The sequence below is a fragment of the Arachis hypogaea genome, chromosome 8, assembly GCF_003086295.3.
Source record: "Arachis hypogaea cultivar Tifrunner chromosome 8, arahy.Tifrunner.gnm2.J5K5, whole genome shotgun sequence".
In the NCBI taxonomy this organism is placed as follows: domain Eukaryota; kingdom Viridiplantae; phylum Streptophyta; class Magnoliopsida; order Fabales; family Fabaceae; genus Arachis; species Arachis hypogaea.
Genome location: NC_092043.1, coordinates 17145610 through 17173031, shown reverse-complemented (window position 1 = coordinate 17173031; position 27422 = coordinate 17145610). Strand labels below are relative to the sequence as shown.

Genomic DNA, 27422 nt, shown 5'->3' with positions numbered 1-27422 from the left:
GAGGCAGGACTTAAGAAATGATGCTTGGTACAAATAGTATGCAACTCCCTAGTTGGCCCTCTAATCAAACTAATCACCTACCCACATTCCAAGGATCTTCAAAGTTAAAAAGCTTATTATTCCTATCACGCCAAATCCACTAAAAAGCCGAGAAGAAGATAAAGAAATTACCATACTTGCAGCTGTTCTTTAACCAAAAGGATAGGTTAATATTTGCTATAGTGAGACCTAAAGCAATCCAAATTATATTAGCCTTGGGACAATTTCTGAGAGTATAATGCAAAAGAGTTTTAGGAACAGTGTTACATCTATGACATATATTACAAGTAGCTAAACCACGACTATATCTGAAATTTGCTGAAGGAATAACGTTGTGAAGACAGAGTCATATCAAGAATTTGTATTTTTTTGGGACACGAAGCTTCTAATTCACAGCCAATTCTCCTCTTCTGCCCAGCTGATCTTTTCGGGGCTTTCCAACTGCTTCTACAATACACATCATATTCTCTTCTTGATAGCATCAAATAAGCAGCCTCGCGATTCAATTTCACACTAACGTTGAACCAATCTTGTGTCCAAGACTTCACCGCAACAGAGTTCTTATCAATCAATCATGGGCCTCTTAGCATAACTCTCACTCTATCCTCTATTGAATTAAATTTCACAAGGAAGTAGTCGTAACCTACGTCCAATAGATCATAACCGCCCTTTGTACGCCAAACAGAACTGAGTTTATGGATTAGCGCCATGTAATTAGAATCAATTAGTATTATTTAGTATATTCAGATTCATTATACGAGAATACGTCTTTATTATTACAATTCTCTTAGTACTTATAAATACTCTTTTATATTGTATCTGAATATTCATTATACGAGATTACGTCTTTATTATTATAATTCTCTTAGTACCTATAAATACTCTTTTATATTGTATTATTTTAGATAACTTGAATAAACAACTTGAATACACACAAATCTTTTTTTCTACTTTCTTATCTTTCTAACAACTATAATACTTATCCAATATCTTGATCACAATATCATTTCTGTAAGGTTGTGCTAGAGCATTCCTTGCCTCCTCAGTAAAAGTTACACATGGTGGCATAACTTCCCTTTCACAATAGCTATTTTAACCCCGCTTAACGTCCCTGCCAAAGCAAAGGACGCAACTATTTTCTCGCCCTCCCCCCTGGCCACCCCACCCCCACTTTGTCTCTAAACGACACTCTCAGAGGCTTAGCTACTCTTCCAAGATTATTTTCCTCCTTAACACCAGATACAAATCCTTCCTCACTCTTTCCTTATCTCTTCTGTTGACATTACCAACGACCTCACTGTATTTTTCCCTTAAGGGCCCTCCCCTGCTCTCACCTTCTCTCATTGCTCCTTCTTTTGGTTATGTATGCATGTATATGCGTTTTTTTTATTTTTAAATTAAAAAATTAATTATTTACTACTTTTAAATGTAGATACAAAAATTATATCATTTTTTGTATTTAGTTGTGTTTTTGCATAAATATAAAATGAACATAAGATTTTTTTTTTTTATGTGCATTTAGTTATATTTTCGAATTAAATGTAAAACAAGATCTTTTATTTCCGTAATAGAGGCCTGCAAAGACACGGCAGAATCCTCTCCTATTATCGCAAAAGTACACAGCGAAAAAATGAAGGTAAAATTTGAATTTCATTTTCGCACTACAAGCCTGCAAAAAGGACATGAAATCAAGTCTTTATAAACGCTCCCTTCGCCTGTGACAATGCGTTAAATTTCTCTTACCATCTATGATAGTGAAAGGGTTGAAGGAGTGAGTGAAAAGGTTGAAAGAAGAAAGTAAAAGAAGAAAAGCAATTATGACAGATAATGCTCAGCACCCATGAGAATCATAGGATTTTTACATTAGTCAACTCAATGAAGATAGACACATAGTCGGTTATATGAATGAAGAGCAGGTCACTAATTCTTATATGAATTTAAATTATTCTATTCATTTTTATTTAATAGTTGGTATTAATATATTAATATTTAAAATTTGATTTTAATTTTTTTATGGATATTGATTTTATAATTTATAGTTTGTTTAGTATTTTTTGATATATCAGGTGTAGAAAATTAAGTTATAAAAATGTGAAAAATAATATACTTTTATGTTTCAAGTTTATTTGAATGGTCAGGAATTATGTACATGTGATTTAGTAATATGTAAATCAATAAATTAATATTTAAAAACATATTTAAGTTTAAAAATTTATTTAATATTGAACAGAGATGGAGGTTGTTGTTTTTTAGTAATAAGTATTTTTTTCGTCCTCAAGGTCTGGAATTAAAATTAAAATCATATCCGACCTTTTTTTCTTATTAAAATCATCCTCAATGTTACAAAACGTTATAAAATCGTCATTCTCTACTTCAATTTTGTTTTTTTAACCAAATTACCCTTCATTATTAAAAAATTATAAAATAAATATAAAATAAATAAAAAAAGAAGAAAAGGGGGTGGGAAGAGAAAGAAAGGGGGGCGCGAGAAAAAAAGGGGGGAGGAGGGGGTAGAGAAGGGGGACCGTCTTCCTGCCCTGCCGCTTTGCCGTCCTGTCGCACCGCACCACCGCACCACCGCACGACCTTCCGCACCGTCGCTGCTTCTTCTTTTTCTTCTTCTTCTTCTGTGAACTGAATTTTTTGTGAAATTTGTTGCTGAAATTTGAATTTCTGAATTTTTCATGAAATTTGTTGTTGCTGAAATTTGAATTTCTGGATTTTTGATTAAATTTATTATTGTTGATGAAATCTGTTGATGATGATGATGATGACCAGAAAGAGAGAGACGTGAGGAAGGGGAGTGGGGGGTTACGGTGAGGGAGTGGGGTGAGGGGTGGGGGGTTACGGTGAGGAGGTGAGGGGGTGAGGGGGTGAGGGAGTGGGGTAAGGGGTGGGGGGTTACGGTGAGGGGGTGAGGGGTGGGGGGTTACTGCCTTCTAGTTTTCTGTTTCTGCTTCTTGGTTTGGTGTTGTTGCTGTTGTTTGGTGGTGGTGGTGGTGGTGGTAATGTTGGTGGCAGTGGAGGTGGTGGGGTGAGGAAGGTGAAGAGAAGAATGATGATGATGAGGGTATTTTGGTCCAAGAATTCGGAAAAGGATGATTTTATAACGTTTTGTAACGTTGAGGATGATTTTAATAAGAAAAAAAGGTCGGGGACGATTTTAATTTTGACCCCAGACCTTGGGGACGAAAAAAGTACTTATCCCTTTTTTAGAAGAAATAGAGATTTGGTTGAAAGATCACCGAATGTACTCTTTTCTTATTTGGAGGAGGCGGGTTTCTGCTATACTGTCCAGCTTTATCTGAAAAAATCAAAATGGTCCATCTGTACTGAGAGGAGTTCGATTCTCAAGGCTTGTTACCATTTGGCCAAGCTCGTCATATAAGTTATCAAGAAGGAGTTTCGAGAGATATAAAAGTGATTTGCTTTCATGGATCAAGACACCAAGGAATTGATAAAGCCTTTGTATAGTGACACTTCGAGAACCAAAAACCACAGCATTTAACCAAAAACATAAAAAGACTACATACTCGTCATCAGAAACGGAATCTTTACCTTGACCCATGTTATTTTTTATGAATTCTCCATAAGAAGAACTCTTCCAATTGATTTTATATTTCTTTTCTAGTTTCATGTTCGAGGTAATATCGATCCAAGAAGGATTTAACCCTGTAATAGCTACTACATCGAAAAGAGTTGGACTAATCATCCGACATGGCAAGTGAAAGTTGTTAGTCAACCGACTCCAGAAGTACAAAGTAGCTCCGATCATCCAATAGTGAGTCGTAAGTTGATATTGTGATAATCGAAGCAAGTCATATATGCCATGCCAGACCCAAAAGTCTTTCTTTTTTGGTTCAATCTTTTCGAACCAGGCTATCTAGTTTACACTCTTCGAAGAAGTTGTCTTAGGGTTGTTTCAAAATAGTTTTGTATGGTCATCGAAGGGAGCCATGTACATGTCCTTTTTTTATTAGGAGCTCTTGACCAGGGAAAGAAGGAAAAAAAAAGGGAGAACTCGGTCGATTTCTGAGGGAGGAAGCAAAGGACTCAGAAAACAATGCATTTGATTATCAACAGTGAAAGAAAAAAGGATTTTTTCTGAATTGGCAACATCAATAGGCTCTTCAATAATAATATCATGATTTTGAGTTATAATCCGAAGGTTCATACATGGGATTTTTCTCTATGGTCTCTTTTCCTTTTGCGGAAGGAGGATTTACTACTAGTGGCCATAGTGATTATGGGAAATGCACAGTGACAAGATGAGTAAAATAAGAATATTCTTTTATGAAATGGATATATTAGAATTAATGGTTCCAAATATATATAGCTAGTATATGAAACATACCTTGAAAAGAGAAGTAGATGGAGATGAGCTTTATGAACAGTGAGAGGTGTATGAAGAAGTTGCGCTCTGTTTTTAGATGCAGAACTTGAAAGATGAAATAATTTTGCACTGGTATGAAGAAGATGAATTTAAGTCTCACAAACAGTAAAAGAATGTGAAGAAGATGTTTCTTGCTTTTAGGTGCAGAATTTGAAAGGTGAAATAATTTTTGGTGATGAAGAAGTTTCTGAAAAAGATTCTAAAAGGTTGATAAAGTGGTATTTATAAACGAAATTGAAGTAATTTTTTAGTTGAAGAGAGTTGAAACACCTAAAATTAATGGAGAAGTGTACATGATGGGACACACATTTAATAGAAGTGACGAAGTGAAACGGTTTTCAAAATTTGATGTCAGTTGGGAATTCCAAACGTTTGGGTTTAGATTTTGTTTTTTTAAATGTTTTAAAATAAAAAATAAATTTTATTGAATCGGCACATTCTTTGTTTTAAAAAAAATTGTCAATTCAAGGGAGAAATTTGTTAGCTAAAAATAATTTAAATTTGATGATAAACAAATCAAAGACATTTGTCTAGATTATGTCGAGAAGGTGCTCAAGGTGATCGAAGAGAAATCATCAATGAGTAGGCTAGGTTGATTGAATATGCATATCGAAAATGAGGATTTGTGATCGAAGCAACGGGGAGACTAATAATTGAGGTAGTTGAAGACGGTTATCACACTATTTTTGTGGCAGGAACAATTATGTTTGATTTCCTTGTATGTGGAGCACGTGAAGGAATGTTGATTGGTTAAAAGTGGCTATAAATAGACATAGGTTGGAAGGAATAGAAGTTGGAATTCATTTTTAGAAAAAATTCTTACAATATCACATTCCCAGAGACTTTTTGATCTTGCTCAGAGTTCATTTTTTCTGCAAGCTTTCTTCTATAGTCTTTACTTTTCATTTTAATTTCCCTTACAAATGTTCTTTTCAGCGATTTACTTTTTCTGCAAAGTCCTTTTCTTTCGTTCTTTAATTTCAATATATTCGAATCTTAAAATCCTTTGATCACATCAAAGGCAATTTTATTGCTTCCTTTTAATTTAGTTGTTTACTTTGTTTCTCTTGTATCTTTTCCATTTCAAATTTTGTAGTTTTTGTCTTTTGTTTCTACGTTTTTTCTTTTCATTATTAGTCCAACGAGAGTCTTTGATGCACAATTAAAAACTAGAATTCTTAAAGATGAGTAAGTTTCACTCAATCACTCCCATATCACTAGATATCAAACTAACCTAGATTTGCTAAAAATCGACATAACACTAATTTTACTTATAGTGCAGTTTGAATTCGATATATTTGTTTTTTTTAGAAAATCTAGTCCAATCCGATCCAATTTCAAGCAGTTTGTATTTTAACATCAAATCAGAACAATAACATAGTAAATCTTTACACAAAAAAAAAGATAATAAGTGTTAATAGTATATTACAAAATCAACAATAATATAATAATAAAAATAAAATTATAAGTTAGTTAAAATAAAAAAAATATTTTTTTAAAATTCATAAATATTCATTAACTAATAATAATATATGAGTAAAATAAAAATGTATAACAAACTAAATATATTTTAAATAAAATTTTATTGTGCACTTTGTATTAGATTAGATTGATTTTGATAAATAGATTCGAAATCCGACCTAATTCATACGGTTAATAAAAAAATTAATTAAATCTAAAATAATATGATTTTGCTAAATTTTTAATTTAAATAAATCAGATGAATAATTTAATTTAGATCAATTTAAATTTAAACCTCTTAATTGCAAGTGTGGAAAGTAAGTAACATCCATGTTGGGCTATTCATAACTTTGAGATATTTAAAAGCAATTGTAACTTTTATTTTAATTTTAATTTTAATTTTGTGTGCTTTACAATGATTTATAAATGTTGGATACTTGTATAAGCGTTCTCTAGATTGTCCATGACAAAGCTTCCTTCAGTTATTCAAACTTAAAATAAGAGAAGTATTTTTATTTCATATACTTATAGTCTATAGATTATTATGTGAATCGACAACTTTTGGAAAATAACAAAACTAATAATTGGTCAATAATCTCACTTGTCACTTCTCTCTCCTCACCTCTTACCCTCAAACCCCCAAATATATATTTTTCAAAATTAAAAAAAAAAAAAACTCGTTCTCAAACACAACGTTATCACCATCATTATCACCAATAAATTCAAGTAATCAACATCACTACACAACCAGAAAAGGCATAAGTAAACAAAAAGTATCCTGATTCTTTGTCTTATGGACCGCTAATGTGGGAATAAATTCTTTCAACTTGATTTTAACTTCTGAACCAAAGAAAATATAAAAGAAAGAAGCATTTTTTCCCTTCTAGTAAGATACAGTAATTATAATATTTTGAAAATATTATTAAAATTAAAATAATATTTTTTATTTTTAAATAATATTTTTAAAAAATTATCATTAAAAAAATATTATGTAAATATTATTTTAATTTTTGCAACATTTGCATAACACCAAAGCGTATTCTAAAATCCTAACTTTGTTTTTCAATAAACAAAGTAACGTCAATGGTTGTTTACTTTCTAGAAACCTTTTCCCATTAGATCATCGTTAACCTTTGTTCAGATGTCAATTATAGTTGCACAACCCACGAGTCAAGGACGTGGTTTGAAATCGTACTATGGTAGTGTCAATTGAATTTAAGGTGCTGAGCCCGACAAACTATTCCGACATGCTCATCCTCCAGCACGAGATGGACCCTTCAATCAGTCGTAATTGCGAAGCAAAGCGAGGCCTTCCAAAAATAGTAAACAGCAGAATAGAAGAGCATCATCATGAAAGGGGAGACAATAAGCAGAGACAAGGCTAAAATATTTATATTTCGACTTTGATTTTGTTGGCATGCAACCTGGGATGCCATGCTTTACAATATCCCAACATTTGTTACATCCTTAACAAACATAAGCACCCTCACGTCACCTAAAACATCTTATCATCTTCCAACACGCTTTTCCCACTATTCAGAGTCAGACTCCACATTGTTCATAGCTTTTAACCCTCTAGGTCTCTGCACCAAAATGAAAATTACAATATATTATAGCTGCAACCAAAGGGGGAAAGGAAAATAATGGAAGATACAATACAACGAATCTTCCTTTTTCCAGGTAATCGAGGGAGGAAGGGGGAAGAGGGGGGTTTTCAATTACAACGACGTTACCTTTTTGGAAATCTTCTTCTCCCTAACTTCGTACCGTTCCAAGGTAAGATCGGACAGCCATGCTCCTGGACTTACCAGCTGCAATAGATCAAAATTCCCAAATGTAAATTCACAGCACAACTCATAATGCAGCAGGCAAAAATAAACGGAAAGAAAATACGAACAGATAGGGGGTTAGCTAATGATTCTTCCGAATGCGTGGAAAACTTAGCCCGGACAGTAAAACTATGCATGAGTTTCATCCATCCATATAAAGTTTCACCTTAATCTTTTTACCCAACCAAAAAAGGCCCAAATAATTCTTTTCGTCGACTACAACTGGCACTGCCAACACTCATGCCAATCGCAGGGTGATACAAAATCCAGTATGGCAACGGCAAGTGGCAACCACACCATTCCCGTTTACTACTGCCATATACATCCAACATCGAAGGTCACCCTCCATAACCCAGACCCTACAAAGTACAAACCTCCACACGTGCCCCAACGAAACCCTATAACCTCATCGAAACACAGCTTCGTCGTCCCATTTTCGTTTTTCCCCTAAAATGTAAAGGACTAGCTGTAGCCTTAAATAATAATAATAATAATATGCAGTAACATATTTTTTTGAATAAAATATAATTAGCATAGTCACTTTTTGAATAAAATTTAATTCTGTGAGATAAAATGCCCTCTTAAATTAACATAGTCACTTTTTGAATAAAATTTAACAATAACATTTTTTATTTTATAACTAAATATTTTTTATTATATTATTAACATAATATATTTTTATTATAATTTTTAATAATTAGATATTTTGTTTTTCATATTGAGATTTTTTCATGTTATGGATTAATACCTTTAATTTATAACTATAAAAAAAAAACACGGTTCCTACTTTATATAAATTATTCCCAGTATAACATATTGTACGCCAAAAACAAATTCAAGTTTAACTGTTAAAAAAATATTTAACATTTCTTTTTTTAAAAATACAATTCTTGAAAGTAATAGTCGTGCTGGCCGAATCTACGAGGCCCAATTTAAAGTTAATGTTAAATCCGCATCAAGTGGTCAACTATGCCTTTAATAATACTAATACTCGAGATAAATAATAGAAAAAGTTCCGTAAAACAAAATGATTTAGTAAAATAATAGAATAAAAAATTATCACCATTAAATTCATAACTTTATCACATATGAATTGTACTATTTTACTTAAATTAAATATTTTTTAATCATTTTACTACTTAATAATAACGATAGTTTCAATGCATTTTATACTAAATTAATATGTAAAGAATTAGAAAAGAGTTTCATTTTTTAATTTTCAGGACTATGGTATTGATAACGGCCACCCACCCTCACTGCTCCAAGGCCGTGTCATTTGCTTTTGAAAAAATGGCAAAGAAGCACAAATTAAATTCCCAGTAGGCTTCCTAACAAATATTTGGTGGCCATTCGGTGTGAACCAAGCTCACCCTGACGCGTGTACCCAAATTCCACAGCTGCCAACCATATATGGCTTTCCTAGCGACGGGGCCGAATAAAATACAAAAGCAAAAACGGGGGCACCCCCGTACTAACTTGCACAAAGGGAATAAAGAATATTAAACAAAACAAAAATCACATACTAAAATATACTTTAGCTGGTGTCAATATCCACTTTAATATTTTATATGCTTGCTTACATGACAATTTTTGCAGATAATTATACCATCCTCCTCCTTGTTGAGTAACAAATCAACTTCCTAAAAGTTCTAAACAAAGTCATTTATCCAAATTCTAATTTGAAAACCGTGATATATATATATATATATATATATATATATATATATATATATATATATATATATATATATATATATATATAGTTTTATTTCAAAAAAGAGACATAAAATTATTGAATCAAGTTGCATATAATATATCGTACGGAAGACAAAGTTAATAAATAATAATTGAACTTGAGGAAATTAGAATGGAAAAATAGAAATAATTAAGAGCAGAAGAAGGAGAGTTCTTACATTGAGGGTGCGTTGTATGAATTTAGCTCTCTTCTTGGGTCTCTGAGGGAGCTTTGTACCCTTAATGGCGAAAAAATCTTCTTCCTTCTCCTTGTTGGTCAAGGCAATCACGAACTTAGGTGGCCACACCTGCGGAACCGCATCCCCGCTGCCGGAGGGTGACCCACCCTTTTTGCTATCGTGCGCAGTATCCGATGAGGCAGCGGACTTATTATTGTCGTTATGGTGATGATGGTGGTGGTGGTTGTTGTTGTTGTGCGTACCCCTCTTATCGTGCGCACCCCTATCCGGCGACGCAATTCCCCTAACACCCCCGTTGCTCTGCCCTCCTACTACTCCTCTCATAGCACTTGAAGTCTCCGAGTTCCTAAAATTTACAAGAAAACACAAACAAAACTCACATGTAAGGTAATTATGTGACTATCTTAACCGTAAGAAACATGAATCCACATCACATGCGACTATATAATAAATAGCAAAAATAAAGATGCATTTGGGAGGTAGTTTAGGAGTAAAATATTGTGGAAAAGTAACTGGGGAGTAGTGAGTTTACGAAATTAACCTTGAGGGGTCGATCTAATATAGATCGAAGGGTGAGAATAGGGAGGGGGCTGGAATCTAGACGGGTTTGGCGTAAAATATGGGCTGGTATTTGGCCCCTTGCGTGACTTTGTATTTGTGTAGTGTTGCGCTGTGCTTTGAAGGTGGGTCGTTTAATTTATTTTTTTTCCCTAAATGCAGTGAAATGAAATAAAAAAGGTTTATAGATTAGATCATGAGATATTTCATATTTGAGATGAGAGACCTTAGAGAATGAATCGAGAGGAGGAAGGAGTGTGTGATTCCCTATAACGGGTACAGCTGGTTCCGCGGGATATTTGGAGCCGTTGGATCTTAGAGTGCTTTTGGGTAAAGCAAAGATGGAGATTGCTACGTGGTGAGATGTTAAATGGAAGTGACCGGATCTGAGACCTGGTCCCTTCATCCGACGGCTAAAGTAGAAAAGGACTTTTTGCTAAACACGTGGAAGGAAAATGTCCATTCCATGTTTCTAACAGAGTCTGTAGTAATTGTTGATATGATAAGGAAGGTGGGGTTTTGTTTCCCCAATCCGCATCGTAGATGTAGATCCAGAACCAGAATTTGCAGAATCACTATTCCTCTCCATATCTATCTACCTATGCCGGAGGATAGATCGAAGAATTTCTATAACTCCATCAATCATATACATGCTTACATGAAAAACAATCAAACACAGGTAGCGTATCCAAAAAAGAAAATAAATAAATAGTTAAATACATAAAAAAGAATCATAAACGGAGAAAAGCTTTAATTGCCACAATAAATGAATACCAGATGAAGATTTCACAGAGCTGGAGAAACTATCTACATATATTTTAGGCAGATTTTGCGAATCATATGCATAAAACACGAGAAATATAAAAACGGAAAAATAGCAGAACCCAAGAAATTTCAAACATGAACTCTGACATTTACCTGATTGGGATTATTAGAGTCGTTAGTTGTTAGTTAACGATTACCACGCTAATACGCAAGAGTATAAAGAAGGCAATTATGAACTAGATTTGTATATAATGTGTCTAAATATTGAAGGCGTTGATCCTAACTCTGTTGGGCATTTTCCTTACTTAGAGGTAATAATATCTAAGTCCAAATATAATTTGAAAGGAAGAAAGGAAGGGGATCTCACGCACATACCGTGAGCTCCTCTTTATTCTTCAATTCGGATGAGGCAACCGCAAGGACCTGACCAATTGGAGAGTGGACAAAATATAAGCCTCTTAGTCATGATAAATGCTTATCATTCAGCCCAGTTAGGTACAATAATAATTCAGCCCAATTTTTAATACTATGGAAACATTTTTTAAGCCGGTGATTCTTTGCCTGACATTTGAGACTCACAAGTTGCCATCACCATATATAGTCGGCCATCGCACCAATAATTATGGCGGAAATGGGGAGCGAAACAAGATTTAAAGGTGCTACCATACATGCATGCATAGTTAGTTCCACAAACCTGCCCCACTACTTGGCACTACTCTTTCAGTTTCTTTCAACTCATGCTTTCCCACCTATGCCACTTTTGTTTTCTATTGAACAACCGAGAAAACACTATTCACTGCTACAGAGTTATCCGATAACATATTTTACACCACCTCCATATGCTTGATTAGAAATTAAAACAAATCTAGATTAAAATTCGTAATGGAATATTTTCATCGATAACCACAACAAGAAAAGAAAACAAATCCTTTGCTGAAAATAATTACACAACACATGTGGACGATAAGTCCCCAATACAAGCCCCGACTCGTTGAATTTTTTAATTTATATTTCACATAGAAAAAGCAAGAGCATGGCCCACGCGCCAGTGCGCCACCAACACGAACCTTACCCTTGTCATCAAGATAGGTTAAGACTTAAGATACTAATCAAGCCAACAAAAAATAAAAAATAAAAAATAAAAAGAAAGGAAACTATAAATCATGCTCTAAAAAATTTTTGGTACATAAATTAATATAAATTTCATAGGAAAAATATAAAACACAAAAATCTCTTATTTCTCCTTTTTGTTACTCTTTCTTTTCATTCTAAAATTGTACCCGTTCAGATCTAAAGCCGTGGACAACGCATCTGAATCTGAGACTCTCTTCAGTCATAATCAAAAGGGAATAAAAAAGCAGGCATTAAATTCAAACACAGAATTACAGTTCACTTATTAATATGAAGGAAGATTTGAATGCAGAAGAAATCAGAGGAGGAGCATGGTAATTGGCAATTCAGTTACCTGAGAATTCGTTGCTGCGGCGAAGATGGGCGTTGACGGAGATTGGGATATCCGTTAGTTTGATGATGATTATGATTATTATTGGCGAGGGTAATATTGTTATTATTGAGACCAAGTGGGGGCTTATTTAAAGAGTCTTTATCGGTTCTAACGACCCGGCGATCCACCCGAACCGTTGTCCTCTGGACCGGTGCGGAAGAGTCGTCTTTGTCCTTGTCCTTAACCTGCACCTTCATGCACCTTAGTCTTTTCCGGTTCCCCCACTGTAACACCAAATCCGGCGTCGTTGTGTGCCTCGTCCCATCGGAACTCGCCCTCAACACCAAAGACCCTTCCCCACCTCCGCCGTTAACGTTGTTATTGCTGCTCCGAACAACTGAAGAAGACTCTTTATCCATCTCCTCTTTGTTGTTCCACCTGTGCCATTGAAAAGGTCAAGTAACCGCTGTAATTTCTTATATTATGACAAGAAGCTATCAAAATCATACATTGCTACATCTTTTTTCATGTAAGCAATTGAGATTGGCTTTGATTTTGAACTTAATAGTCTACGAGATGTGCATCCAAGTGTCTACGATTTCCAATGAATAGAAAAAGGATAAAAGAGATGAGAATTGTGTGAGGCGTGAGATATGAGCATCTTTTACAGCTTCACTGAGTCAGCATCGAAAGATGGACGATGGCAAACACATGAGGGAGGCGCAGATATTATTGAAATATTTTTGGTAATCCAGTTTTACATTGAAAATCGGAGCCTCCAAGTTCGAATTGTTTTCCCCCAATTTTGAAAACCAAGACAATGTGGAAAAATCGAACAACGAGGTGGAAGAAGAAGTTGTAAATACAGAAAAGGGGAAAATGAAAACGGAACTGAGACCAGAGATTTTTGCAAGCCATTAATTGATATTAAAGAATAAGAAGAAAGAAAACAGAGAGAGCCACCAAAATAGGAGTGAGGAAAAGAGATCGAGGAAACCGCAAAGGAGTAATGAAAATCAATGTCTCTCACCGTAAACTTACACTTGATGAACAATCAATTCCTTCTGGAACTACCGCAACCGAAGAAAATAAACAAGCGAGTTTTCGATTTCCTGCAGAAGAAGAAAACGTAAGGAAGGAGAGAAAGAGAGATGAATCAGAGAAGCTATAGCTAGCAGATAGAAACGAACATCAAAATTGGATTCACCGCTGCAAGGTTGCGATGAGGAGAATCAAACGCACACAGTTCCAGCTCTGATTAACTTTGTTTAGTTTCTCACCTAAATCTGGTTCCCCTGTCGCATGAGACGGAGAAAGCTTTCCGATTTCAGTTCCTAGGCTCTGCAGAAATGCGAATCTATGTCTAAAATCCAAATAATGGCGACATTTCAGAGCTTCTGTCTCCGACTATGGCTGTAAAATCAAGTCGGCCACGATCATCCCTGTAATACAGGACTATCGAAGTTCAGAGCTCCAAAATCCGTGATTTTCCAAGAAAAATATGTATCTGCAGATGCACCAGAAATGGCAAACAAACCAACTTAGCACAGAGAAGAGAAGGGGAAAAAAAAGGAAGAGAAGAAAACTCCGGCTCAATTCCCTACCTTAAGAAGGGAAAAATCTTCACGAACGCTAGAATATATCAATGAAACTAAGGAAATCTAATTCACTTGAGAATTCCAAAATCAAACTCTGCTATAATCCGGCAAATCCTCTCTGAACATACATCTGCAAACAAAAATGAGCCACCAACACAAAATAAAAAACAATCCAAAAGACGAGCTTCTTCACCGTGAAGATAAACAAAAGGACATAATCGAAAAGAGAAATTGAGGCCTTGTAAATTGTAGACCTCATTCAATTTGAGAAAAGTGGCAGATCCTCAACATTCACCGTGTTCAGCAGAAAAAAATGGCGAGAGAAAGCGCTACTAGCTTGAAGGAGATAGATATATATATATATATAAATATAATGAGAAAGACACAGAAGACAAAGAAGAAGAAGGGGGAAAGGGTAGAGAAGGAGCTGGTTGTTCTGGTTTCTTTTCTGATAGAACGAAAATGGTGAGGAGCATGGTTTATGTTTATATACATCATTGTGCTACACTCCTTATCACCAACCGTCCACTCCCACAACTTGTGACCGTAGATCAACGATCTCACGGCTCATATCTATCACAACCCTAAACCATTCACGGTTCACCCTATTTCAAACCCGTTACTTCAATACTTCCCCTCACCCCTTAACGCCGTTAGTTAATGTTTGAGTTTCCTTACGGCGTTAAGTACTTTGACGGAATCAGTTCAGTCGTCAGATCCCAATTATTAATTGCAACTTATTTTTGTACATTATTTTATTTCATTTTCTTTTCTTTTCTTGTTTGGGTCTCAGTTGAGTTGAGTAGATGAGTCCATTACCGCGCCCAGAACCAGAAGTGATATTTATTGGGCTGGGTGCAGGATGTTTAACTTAACTAGGGTTAGTTAACCCTGTTTTGGGGGTAAACTGGAACCTAGGAACCGGTTATGTAAGACTTAGACCTAGTAACTGTGGGTATGGTTCGAAGACAGTTGTGTTTGTGATGTTGGGTGTACGTGGATGGGACTTGGAATGGGTATAGTATAAATAATGAAAGCTTAACTTGAATCTAGCAAGCAACTACGGATTGACCAGATCTTCACCTCCCCATTTATTTGCATTTTACCGTGCAAGTTAAAAATAATAAATATTATTTAGTATGACTATAAAATATATTAGTTTATTATCGTATATGTAAAATTTTAAATCTTTAATATCTTATACATAATATTCTGATATAGAAACACTATTTTAATATTTCTTTTTGTTAAGTGCGTGGTTTATTTCCAATTTTTTTCTCATAATATTCATAAGTTGTTTTAAGAATAATATATTTAAATAAAACATTTGAAATTTATATTTATGCAAATACAACCATTTTAAACTCATTATATGTGTGTTTTAGGTTGAACTACAAAATTTCTATTACATTTTATCATTTACACATGAATCGTGAAACCTCTATCATGGTTTATGAATAGCTAAATTTGTACATAAATCACGAGACCAAGGATGGATTATATTATTGAGTGCGTGAATAGTTGGAATTGAGAGGATTTGGGAGAGAATTCGGTAACAATGATACTCTAGCAGAGTGAGATCATGGAAAATCAAGATTGTTTGTACCGTTTGTTTGGTATCGAATTAATTTTTCGCTAATTAATGTGTTAGACTTTGATTAGTCAATTATTTAATTTATAAATAACTAACAATTTAGTGATTTATCTGTTAAAATTTGATTAGAACTAAATTATTTTTTTGCATGATACAATAGACTAGGTGCAGTAGATTAGGGGCAACAGAATATACATCTACATGATTGGATTAGACCTTATTTGGTTTTATGAATTTTTTCCAGAGTAATGCACTAGCGTAAAAAACTCTCCTCCTCATTAAACATTGTGAAAATACTATTCTTAATAATTGGCTTTAGTTAGTATATATAGAGTTGTTGTTCTTCATAAACCGTAGTAGGGTTTCACGGTTTATGTGTAAATCCGTCTCTTTATAAACTGTGATAGGGATTCCACGGTTTATGTGTAAATGGTAAAACTTAGCTCTTTACTCATTTCAAGTCATCCGCATGCACAACCCATGCGTACGTATGACTTGCATTACAGAATTGAATATTTTTCGTATGTGTTTCCGTGTGTATGCGCTAAAGGAAACTCGTGCGTACGCACGACTATCCTGTTTTTCAGAAAATGTTGATTTTAACTGTTTTTGCCTATCCAATCTACTTTTTCACCTCTGTAACCCCTGTTTAAGGTCCGTTAACTAGTTTTTAGCCTCTGGAACGAGTGAGAATGTATTGAATGGATTAAACTGATATGTTTGGATAAGATAGAGAATTGAAGAATCTAAGTTAATGATAATTGATGAAAGATTGTGGTTAATGAACCTGCTAATTACAAAAATGATTAAAGACATGAATGATAAAATTGATGACGATCTGAATTACTATATTCTGGCAAGGTCAATGATATAATCCGCTTGCATATTGAAATAATACTTACTTTTGGCAAGGATGTGACAAGGACGGTGGTAAATCACGCTTGCACACTGAGCTGAGATATACCAGAACGAGAATGGTGGTAGATTCCACTTGTTCGATGGTTCTTTTTGTTTTGCAAGGTGGTAGGGCACTAATCCCTGGATCAGTATGGCACTGCTTCACATGGAAAGGTGGTATGACACTCTTTCTAGAATTATACCCCTGATGTTTGCATCCAATAATAGGTGGTAGGGCACTAATCCCTGAATTATATGCCTCATGGAAATGCGCAATCAGAGAGACGATGTCCGAGTTAGCTACCGAATGTGTCGAGTTCTGGTAGTGTAACTGACACGTGAGCTCATGGCCAGTAAGACATACATGTATCATGTGCATTTATGTGAAATTGTTTGAGTATGCATGTTGTACTTGGATTGTCTATGAGTATATCTCTGCTTAACTGCTATTTGTTATATATGATGTAATTGCTCTTGATTGTATTTGCACCCTATTACTTATGTTTGTTTCTGCTAAATATTTACTGAATTCAATACCGAAATTCTGCGGTATTGAATTAAAAAGAGAAAGGCTGAGAGGAGCGTTAGAGAGAACTTGAGATTATGGATCATTAACATAGAAAAGTATGTAGTATGTTTACCCCATTTTGGATTAGTATGACCCTAGACTTGGATCTTGTTTGTCGAAGTTTAGGATTATCTAGTGAGTTCGTATGGTTTTACATCATCTTTATTTGGAACTATTACCAAGTTGGGAACCTTTTGGTTCTCACCCGTTTTGAAAATTCTCTGTTTTTCAGATACAAGACGTGACGCACCTCGCTGATCGTGCTGGATTCTCTGTGGGAAGTGAAGATTTTATTTTGGAAGTTATATTGTGTACCTAGTTTATATGTATTCTCCACTTTTGTATATTAAGTTGTATATCCCTCTTAGAGGTTGATTTTGAAAAAATAGAATTTATGTTTATAGCTATCTTTTGGAACTATATATATTTTCTAGTTAGCCTTTGTTTCGCAAATCGAGACTAGAGCTTATTATATAACTCTTTTAAAATTATATATATATATATATATATATATATATATATATATATATATATATATATATATATATATATATATATCTTTGGTTTTCTGTATCGACACTTCTATTCTTAACGCTTTTGAGTGCGACATGATTCATATGTTTGGCCTATCTTTTTTTTAAGGCTCTTAGTTATCATTATACTTATTTAAATACTATATATATACACATATTTTTATTTTAAGTGTTGTAACGTCTCACCACCTCTAAATTACGACTATAGCGTAAGGTTTTGTGTGGTAAGATATTATATTACCTTCTATTATTTATTTTATAAATTAGTAATTATAATTTTAAAATTCTTATAATAATTGTAAGTTTGTTGAACTACAAGTAAAAATTAAAATTATTGGGTAAAAATAGATAATTATGGACTGAAAAATATGAAGAATACGAATGAGATAGAAATGAGGGGAAAAATAATTAGAACATTACACCTAAGCCATGTAGTTTGTGTTAGAATATTATTAGGATCGATTAGGATCAATTAATAAATATTTACTAATTGATCCTAATAATATTCTAACGATTTGGATAAAAATTAATCTTAATATTTGAAGGAGATAATATATATAAATAGATAAAATATAATTTTGTTAATAAGATCAAAGTGCGTTTGGATTGATTTTCAGAGAAAAGAAAATATTCTTATATTTTTTTTTTGAGTTTAAATGGAATCATAATTACGAAAATGTGATATTTAATAATTTTATAAACATAAAAAATTGGTATGAAAAAGACAAATTAAAAGATATTGAATATAATATCACCTAATCATAAAAACAATATAATTTACAGTAAAAAACTTTTGTTCAATAAAAGGAATAAATATTTTTTTAGTCCCTAAAATTTATAGTCAAAATTAAAATTGTTTATAATTTTTTTATTTAAAATAATTCTCAACGTTGCATTTCGAATTAAAATCATTATTTTAGAGGCAATAATTTTTAAATAGCAAAATATTCTTTAAAAAACTAAAGAGATCTTGCTGTTTTTCTTCGTCTTTTACATTTGACATTTTCTTTCCCAAAATCATGCACACATTTAAAATTTGTTTAGAAATTATTTAATATAAAAAAATAATTATATTTTTTAAGAAAAGAATCCATTTTATTTGAAATTTAATTTTATGATTTAGAATGACTATAATAGGCAAGGTTGCGAGAACCGGACCGGTCAATAAATCGGTGAAGTTATTGGTTCAATAATTTACTGGTTCAACCGAGATTCAACCGGTTTAATTAAATATTAAAAAAAATTATTAAAAAATCATATATAATTTTAAACATATATATTCATCCTATAATTTTTTACCAATAGAACTGAGAAGTTCTGGGTTTCATGCTTTGTAAAACCAAAATAAAGAAACTCTTCATCACAAATCATAATTAACAACCACTCAGACTTAATCCAAAAAATATCAAATTATTCCAAAATCATTCTAATAAACAACTCAAAATAATTATAATCAACAAAAATAAAATAAAATAAAATAAATAGCAACTCACAATGGTTACAATCAACCAAAAAAATGCAACAGCAACAAAAGTTCTGTCCAGAAATCAGACTCCAAATTCAACAGAAGGGCAATTCAGAATCTGAGGATCATTATAATCAAGTTGAATTTCATAAACATTGGCAACTCAGAATAAAATAACAAATTCACAGAATCAGTAACACAAATATCTGAGGATCAATAACAAATTCTTTCCAGTAAATTTAACAAAATAAGAACAAGTTTCATAAACATGGGCAACTCAGAATAAAATAACAAATTCACAAAATCAGTAACACAATATCTGACAACAAATTCTTTCCAGAAAATTTAACAAAATAAGCACAAATTAACAAAATCAGTAACTCAGAATGACAAACCCTAAATCAGCAACTCAATTAGTAACAGTAAAACCAGCAAACAGAGGAGACGAGGAGGAGGATGCGACACCGGCGAACATAGTATTATCAAAATCCAAGCCACAGTGCTTACCGGCGGCGAGGAGGAAAGGGAGTGACACTAGCGAAGAGAAAGAGAGAGCGCTCGAACATAGGAGACGATGGCGATAGAGCTTCCACACGACGGCGAGGAAGCTTCCTACGACGGTAACACAGCTTCCTAGGACGGCGACGGAGCTTCCTACAACGGCGACATAGCTCCTGCGATGGCGACGGAGCTTCCGAATGCGACGCCTCTACCCAGATGAGACGAGTTCGTCGATGACAATGAAGCGTGGTTGCGAGGCTCTGGGGGCTGCGGGGCGCAGTGGCTGCGGTGGCTGGAGGGCTAGGGTTCTTTGTGCTTTCAATTTAAAATTTGCAGTTCAGTTTCAGAGAGGTGAGGAGAAGAGAGGAATGGGGTTGGGTGTGTTGGGGATCAGGGTTTTTTTTTTTAGTTTTTATGAATTTTTTTTTTAGAATTTAAAACGGCACCGTTTGAATTTTGAGGGAGCCCTCCTGAACTGGAAATCTTCTAAAAAACGGATGGTTCTGACGGTTCACCGGTTAACCACCGGTTCGACCGGTTTTTTGCTAGGCAGTTTTTGACGTTACTCGGACCGGCTAGGTGATCGGTTCCCGGTTATTCCGGTTGAACCAATCGGTCCGGTTTAATTTTCAGAACCATGATAATAGGATAAAGTACTAAATTAGCCCCATATGTTGGGCTTAATCTTGTTTTGTTTTCTAAAGTTTAAAGTGTCCTATTTGAATCTAAAAAAGTTTCATTTAATTTCAATATAGTCTTGCTGTGAAGTCAATGTTAAATAATTAACAAAACTCAATTTTCAGATATGGAAAACTCATATAACCAAACTCTTTGGTTACCGAGAAGGTTTCCCCGCAGTAGAGGTGATGATGACCTTGTCCTTGTCGCGACCGGTGAACTTTCTCGCGGAAGGCGAGTTCTTAACTATGTTATCCATGTGCTTGAATCAAGGCTAGTGGCTCGCAGTAATGCATCCGCTGTTGATGTTGTACCCCTCGAGTTTGTACCTATTTTTCAGGGAAGGACATTAAGGTTTGGTGGAATGGTGACGTTAATTATTTAATATTGACTTCACGGTAGGACTAAATTGAAGTTAAATAAAAAATTTTTGGATTCAAATAAGACACTTTAAACGTTAGAGACCAAAACAGGATTAGGCCCAAACGTAGGGGACTAATTTAATACTTTACCTACTATAATATATTAATAGAATAGAATTGAATTCTTTAGTTTAGAATAACTTTTATATGAATTAAATTTTTTCTTTTATAATATTATTTTTGACAAAGTTATTTTATTAATTGTAAATAAGGATTTTTTTTTTACATTGTTTGAAAGGTGTAAAAATTGATTTAGAAATCAAATACCCTTTTGGTCTAATTTGAAAATGAGAAAAAATGGAAATTAGAATTTTCAAAAGAATTCAAATTATTTATTTTTAGTTGTTCTAAAATAAAAAAATTCAACTCATAAATTCTAATTTCTAGCATTCCAAGCAACAGTGTCTTCTATCATAATTTTCTCATCTTCATCCTCACTCTCTTTTTCATTGTCATCATTCTGTTATCTCCAAAATAAAAATCAATTAGAAAAAGAGAATGGGAAAGGGGCAAGGGAATTGTGGTGGAAGTACCAGGGAAGCGGGAGTAAGAGTTGGTGTGGTGGAAGAGGGGAGAGAGGGATTCGATCTGAGGAAGAGGAGAGGCAGTGGGATGGATTTAGGGTTCTAGAAAGAAAAGACTTCTTGGAAGAGATGAGCTTGGGCTTGCTGGATCTTAGGACCAAAGAAGACATGGTTGCTGATTCTCGATTGCAAAAGCACAAGAGAAGAGAATAGTAGAGGAAAAAAATGGGGGAAGAGAAGTGTGAGAATGTTTTTATTTGTTGTTTGGAAGTATGGGCGTGTGAGTTGTAGAAGAATCATTGAGAGGCTTGTAAGTTGCAGGGTCAATTCCTCTGCTCAAAAGCTTCCTTCTTATGTGAAGATTCCAATAGTTCTTTATCTCATTGTTGTTCTCCCTGGCAATCTTCTAATTATAAGGTAGCGTTTGGAGAAGAGACTGAAATTGAGAGATAAAGACTGGAGACAGAGACTAAAAAATAGAAATTGAAATAAATTCCAATATTGGTTTGATGTAAAGTGTAAAGGACTATGTTATGTCTTAGTATCTTGTTTGGTTTGAGATAAATATAGAGACGAAAACAAACAAAATTACTTGAATACCCTTTTTCCATTCTCTCTTTCTCCTTCTCTCTTTTCTTCTTCAAATAGTATAGTGACGAGCGGCAACAAAAGGGTAGGGACGAGCGGCGAGAAAGGCGCAGGGACGAGCAACAGCGAAGCCTCAGAGATGAGCGGCAGTGAAGGCGCAAGGACGCGAGAGAGTAGAGCTTCAAAGACGGAGAAGAGAGTTGGATGAGGGTGCACTGTGCAGAGAAAGGAGAAGGCCAAAGGGGTAGAGTTGGATTTTCAAGTTTGGAATTAGGGTATTTTAGGTAGAAATTGTTATTTAAATTTCAGTCTTCGTCTTTAAAATTTTAGTTTTCTGAGTTTCCACTTTCTGGAGGTATTGAAGGAACTAAAATTTTGGGGACAGAAACTAAAATTTTAATTCTAATCTTTAGTCATTAAATACAATACTAAGTTGCAGTCCCTCATTCTCAATTTTAGTATTCCTTACCAAACGCTACCTAAACGATCACCTTAACAAAAACAAAGATCAATTTTTTGAAATGTGTCAATGAAAACTCAACACCTAATTTGATTAATCATTTATGATATGACAAATAGAATCTGTTTGTGAAACCTTTTCTTGTTGGGGGTAGTATTTATAGTTTCAAGATTCTTAATTGTAATAAGAAAAAGTAGAGTGATGTTGATGAAAAAGAGAAGAACAAAGATGAAAGAATAATTATGGAGGAGTGACGGTGGTGGTATATGTGTTAGAGATAGAATTTTGGAGAAGGAGTAAGATGATGATGAGGTAAAGGAGTTGTGAATTTTTCATTTTTATCAAGGCTAATTCAGTTTAAAAATTAATGTTTTGATAAAAAATAATTATTTTAAAAATAATTATAATATTAAGGACAATTTAAAAAAATAATTAAAAATATAATTTTAAACATAGATTTTGAGAATAAAAAAAATACTTATTCCTCTCAATAAATTATGTGTTCCACGACTTAACAAATTTCACGAGGTTAGATCTATATTATTTGAACCTATATATATATAAAACAAAAGGTTTGCATATTTCAAAATTACCCATCAAATTTTATCACCACTAAACTATTTTTAGGGCTTACATGTATTTTAAATTCGATTTAATGAATATGTAGGTCCAATAGTTAGTTTAATGATTATTAAAAATTTTATTATAGTTTAAAAATTTAATCCAATTTGTATATTGATTAAATTAAATATTTATAGTTAAATAGGTGGAGTAATCTCTATTAGTTCGATCTTGCAATATCAAGCATAAAGCTTAATATTTGAATTAAACTCTAAAGTCATCTTTAAAATTTGCCATTTGCACCAAAAAAAATTTTAAAATTTTAATTGCATCATAAAAATTCTCAAAATTAAAAAACTTCACCAATATTAATCCCTACTTTCTTTTTGTTAGTTACATCATGCTATGAGTGATTTGGCACATACTCTTTTATATTGGACTAGATGAAAAGACATTACTTTAGTTTTGACGCTAAATGCATGATAAATAACTTTATTTAACTTTTAGAACCACAAAACATCTTATTCCCCACAAGAAAATATATGACCATTAAGGTGAAACAACATTATTTTGCCAAGTATTTAGTATCAGAACTAAAATAAAGTTGTTTCGTTTAATCCAACATGAAAATGATGTGTTAGGGGTCACTCACAGAATAAGAAATAACTCAACAAAAAGAGAATGAGGGACTAATGGAATGAAATTTTTTCAATCTTAAGAATGTTTATATTGCAATTAGGATCTTAAAGGCTTTTCAGTACAAACGACCAATTTTAAAAATTACTATGAAACTTTTCAATATTCACACGATAAATATTTTACTAATGATGAGTTGTTTTTTTTCAATGTAGAATTTATAATGATGAGTTATTCTAAAGACTTATTACAAAAACAAATAAATAAAATAAATTTATTTAGGGATCAAACTATAAAAATTTATATTATTTAGACGTTTAAAATTCGGCCCTTTTTGACATTTTTATAGAGACTTCAATAATTTTCGTAGTTAACTACTTATTTCTTTATTTATATCAGAAATAGAGAAATTTTCTATTGGTATAAGATTATACTTGGAAAGACTCACAGAGCATATCCAAGAGCCTGTGTCATGGTGCATGTTTTTTGCCGATGATATCGTCTTTACGGGAGAGTCAAGAAAAGACCTAAATAAAAAGTTGGATTTATGGAGAAAAGTTCTAGATGTGTATGGTTTGCGCATAAGCCGTAGCAAGACGAAATATATGGAATATAAGTTTGGCCGCCGAAGGGAAAACTCTAATACAGAAGTAAAGATTGGAGAAAACATCCTACAAAAAGTTAATAATTTTAAGTATCTTAGGTACATCATTCATGATAATGGAGAGATTGAACAGGATGTAAATCATAGGATCCAAGCAGGTTGGTCAAAATGGTGGAGTGCGTCTGGTTTTATATGTGATAAAAAAAAGTGCCTTTAAAACTTAAAAGTAAATTTTATCGCACTGTTATCAGACCAGTTATGCTTTATCGTATAGAACGTTGGGTAGCCAAAAGGGAGCACGAACATAAGTTAAGTGTGGTAGAGATGAAGATGTTGAGATGAATGAATGGTCATACGCGATTGGATAAAATAAGGATAAAAGATATAAGAGAGAGAGTTGGGGTAGCACCTATTGTGGAAAAGATGGTAAAATGTATAACACCCTACCACACAGAGTCTTATGCTTAAGTCATAAAACAGAGGTGGCGAGGTAGTATGACTTCTAAAATAAAATTTAGTACATATAGTAATATGAAAGATGTTTATAACTAGGAGCCTTTAGAGAAAAATGGGTAAATAAAAAACCGTTAAATTGAAAAGCGCAACACTCCGATCGATAACGTAAACGAAATAGATAAGGTAAGATAACGTGAGAATATATACAAGAGAGTACCAAAAATACAGATATCAAAGCTCGAGACTCGGTTTGCGAAGAGAACCGGTCCGAGTATAGAAGTATACATACATATATAAAGTAAGAAAACCCAAAAGAAACCCAAAAGACAAGTTACAGGACCTGTTTCTCCAAAATAACCTCTAAGAGGAGTTGATATATATATATATATATATATATATATATATATATATATATATATATATATATATATATATATATATATATAAAATCCCGAGAGCTAAGGATCTTCGCTAAAACAGAAGTCTCCAACATGCCTCAGCGAGGAGCCTCACGTCCTGCATCTGAAAACCACAAAATCCGTATAGGTGAGAACCGGAGGTTCTCAACATGGTAACAATGCTCAAATATCTAACATATAATGTCCTGAGAAGTCGAAGGCAATCCTGGAACTCCCAATTCATAATCAAAGTGTATAAACATAACTAAACCATGAGAAAAGAAAATAGGCAACTAACTAAGGACCTTCTGTCTAACTAAAACTCCCCTTTCTAAGTCCTTCGAACCTCTCAACTGCCACCAGTAATTTGATATCGCAAACACAATTATGGCAAATATAGAAATGCACAAATAGGAAGCAGATACGGCAGTTAGATAATTAGCAAGCAATTATGCAGTCAAGTAGGCATTCGAAACAAATCACATATAATGCATATGATGCATGCCTGTCCTAGTGACTGATGAGTCTCATCTGTCAGTTATAAAGCCAACCCGACAAGTCCTGGTAGCTAACCATTGGACTGTTCCTCTGTCGCACATCCCCAACTCGAGTTATTCACTAACATAATCATAATTCACATACAACACCCTCAATGGTGTTTATCCACGGGGGCGAGCTCATCCGGAACTTTCACAGTGTCCGGCCACACTTACGACATAGGGTCAGCAGAGTATTGAGTCTCAACATGGAGCACGTGGTGGCTAGCCACTGCTTTCACCCAGGAAAACTCGTATCTCAGATAGGTGGACGTGCAATAATCACAACATCAATTAATCAGCATATATGCATTCATTCTCAACCATAAATCAACATTTTTCTCGGCCATCCGACTTAAAATCATAATTCATAACCAGCCAAAAATTCATTATCACATACAGCCATTCGACTCATATCATACAAAGCACTCCCACCATCCTCCTCAACAACTCATACAATCATCATTAGTCATAATTCCTCAATATTTCCCTTTTCTTCATCCACAAATTACCCCCTTCCCTAGCTTCTTCTCAATTACTAGGCATTTTATATTGATTTAGGACTTAAAGGATGAAAATGGGAGTTTAGAAGCTTGAAACAGGGTCTCGGAAAATTACAAGCTTGCTGGGAATGTGAAACATTTAAAAACAAGTTTTTTATAAGAAAACAGGGCAGTGTGCGTACGCACAGGGGGGTGTGTGCACATGCCCAGAAGGATTTTCAAAATGTGTGCATACGCATAGGTGTAAAATTTTTCAATTCTGTTTGCTCGCACAAGGCGTGCGAACGCCCTCAACAGATTAGACTTCCCAACGTGTGCGCGCGCACAAGGCTGTGCGTGCGTACAGCTTGCAAAACTTCGTTGGTTGTATGTGTGCACAAAGCGTGCTAGCGCTCCCAGACGTAGCCATATCCCTGTGTGTGCGTGCGTACAAGGCTGTGCGTGTGCACACATACCAAAAATCACAAATTTTGCAGCATTTACAGAATTTAGATTTCAGACACCAACTTTTAACGATCATATCTCTTTTCACAGAATTCATATTTTCACCAAATTTGAACCATTTTAAAGCTTGTCAAATTATCTTTCATTTGATACAAAAAGCATTAAATTAAAAAAATAGTAGCTCAAGATATGATCCGTTAAAATTAATCAAAAATTTATTTTTACAAAAGTTCACAAACTTCCAATTTTCCAAAACACACACCTCCAAATTCATTTAAAACCAACCAAAACTCAGCCATTCAACATCAAACACTTTTCAACTTCTCATTCAATCCTCAACCCACCAATTCTTCCACTTTTAACCAAATCTCAATTCAATAAATTCAATTCATAATCAACATTCCATATCTCAATTTCTAAATAAATATTCAATTTCATCAATCACTATATATATACATATCAATATCACACACCAAATTATGCTCACCAACAAGAGCCTCAACCTTACCAACAATTAAGCATATCAATCCATATCGCATACAACTTTACATGCTTTACCAACAATGATCGCCACTCACAATCATTCAACCATTATTCATATATTCAACTCAATCCAATTCATCCAACAACTACATCAACATTTCAAAATCCTATCCTAGGGTCGCTAGTCTAAGTTTTCATATTACATTACATTTTAGATACAGGAATCCGAAACCATATCTTGGCCGATTTCCGTTCAACCCGGAATACTTCCAAATCCACTTTCAAGGTCCCAAAACTTCACCAATAGATTTTCAAGCTTATTGCTCCACTCCAAAGCTTTTTAAAACCATCAATCAAGCTCCAATACACATATATACACTACCTAAACCACAATATCACATCCAACCACAATAACTCAATCACTAAATCACAAAATTCCAAGTATTTAGCTTAGGGTTGAAATCTTACCTTACTCAAAGATCAAAGAGGCAAGATTAAACCTTCCTCTCAAGTTAATTGGATCCTATAACATCAAAAACTTAAAATCTAA

At 33.9% G+C, this 27422-nt stretch overlaps 1 protein-coding gene across 15 annotated transcripts; it reads right to left on the bottom strand.

Moving 5' to 3' along the window:
- Window positions 1–7265: 7265 nt before the first annotated feature.
- On the bottom strand, window positions 7266–14616 carry LOC112706382 (uncharacterized). 15 transcript variants are annotated; one of them, XM_025757657.3, is made up of 9 exons: window positions 14276–14616; window positions 14028–14151; window positions 13704–13930; window positions 13454–13535; window positions 12445–12861; window positions 9636–10002; window positions 9303–9362; window positions 7627–7704; window positions 7266–7476 (listed from the first exon to the last, which is right to left on the bottom strand). In XM_025757657.3, the coding sequence occupies exons 5-9, from the start codon at window positions 12840–12842 to the stop codon at window positions 7426–7428; spliced, it is 954 nt and encodes a 317-aa protein (XP_025613442.1). In that variant the 5' UTR covers window positions 12843–12861; window positions 13454–13535; window positions 13704–13930; window positions 14028–14151; window positions 14276–14616; the 3' UTR covers window positions 7266–7425. The 15 variants fall into 15 exon arrangements, with proteins under 15 accessions (XP_025613442.1, XP_025613443.1, XP_025613446.1 ...); XM_025757658.3 differs by having other exon boundaries at window positions 13614–13930; window positions 14276–14601; XM_025757661.3 differs by having other exon boundaries at window positions 13465–13535; window positions 13614–13930; window positions 14276–14601.
- Window positions 14617–27422: the final 12806 nt, after the last annotated feature.

Bases quoted from the DNA above. Each gene is read 5' to 3' on its own strand.
- LOC112706382 (XM_025757657.3), bottom strand. From the start codon at position 12,842: ATGGATAAAGAGTCTTCTTCAGTTGTTCGGAGCAGCAATAACAACGTT. The intron at 9,363-9,635 runs GTAAGAACTCTC...TAGAACTTTTAG, and splicing joins TCATACAACGCACCCTCAAT to GAAGTTGATTTGTTACTCAA. The intron at 7,477-7,626 runs GTAACGTCGTTG...ATTTTGGTGCAG, and splicing joins AGAAGAAGATTTCCAAAAAG to AGACCTAGAGGGTTAAAAGC.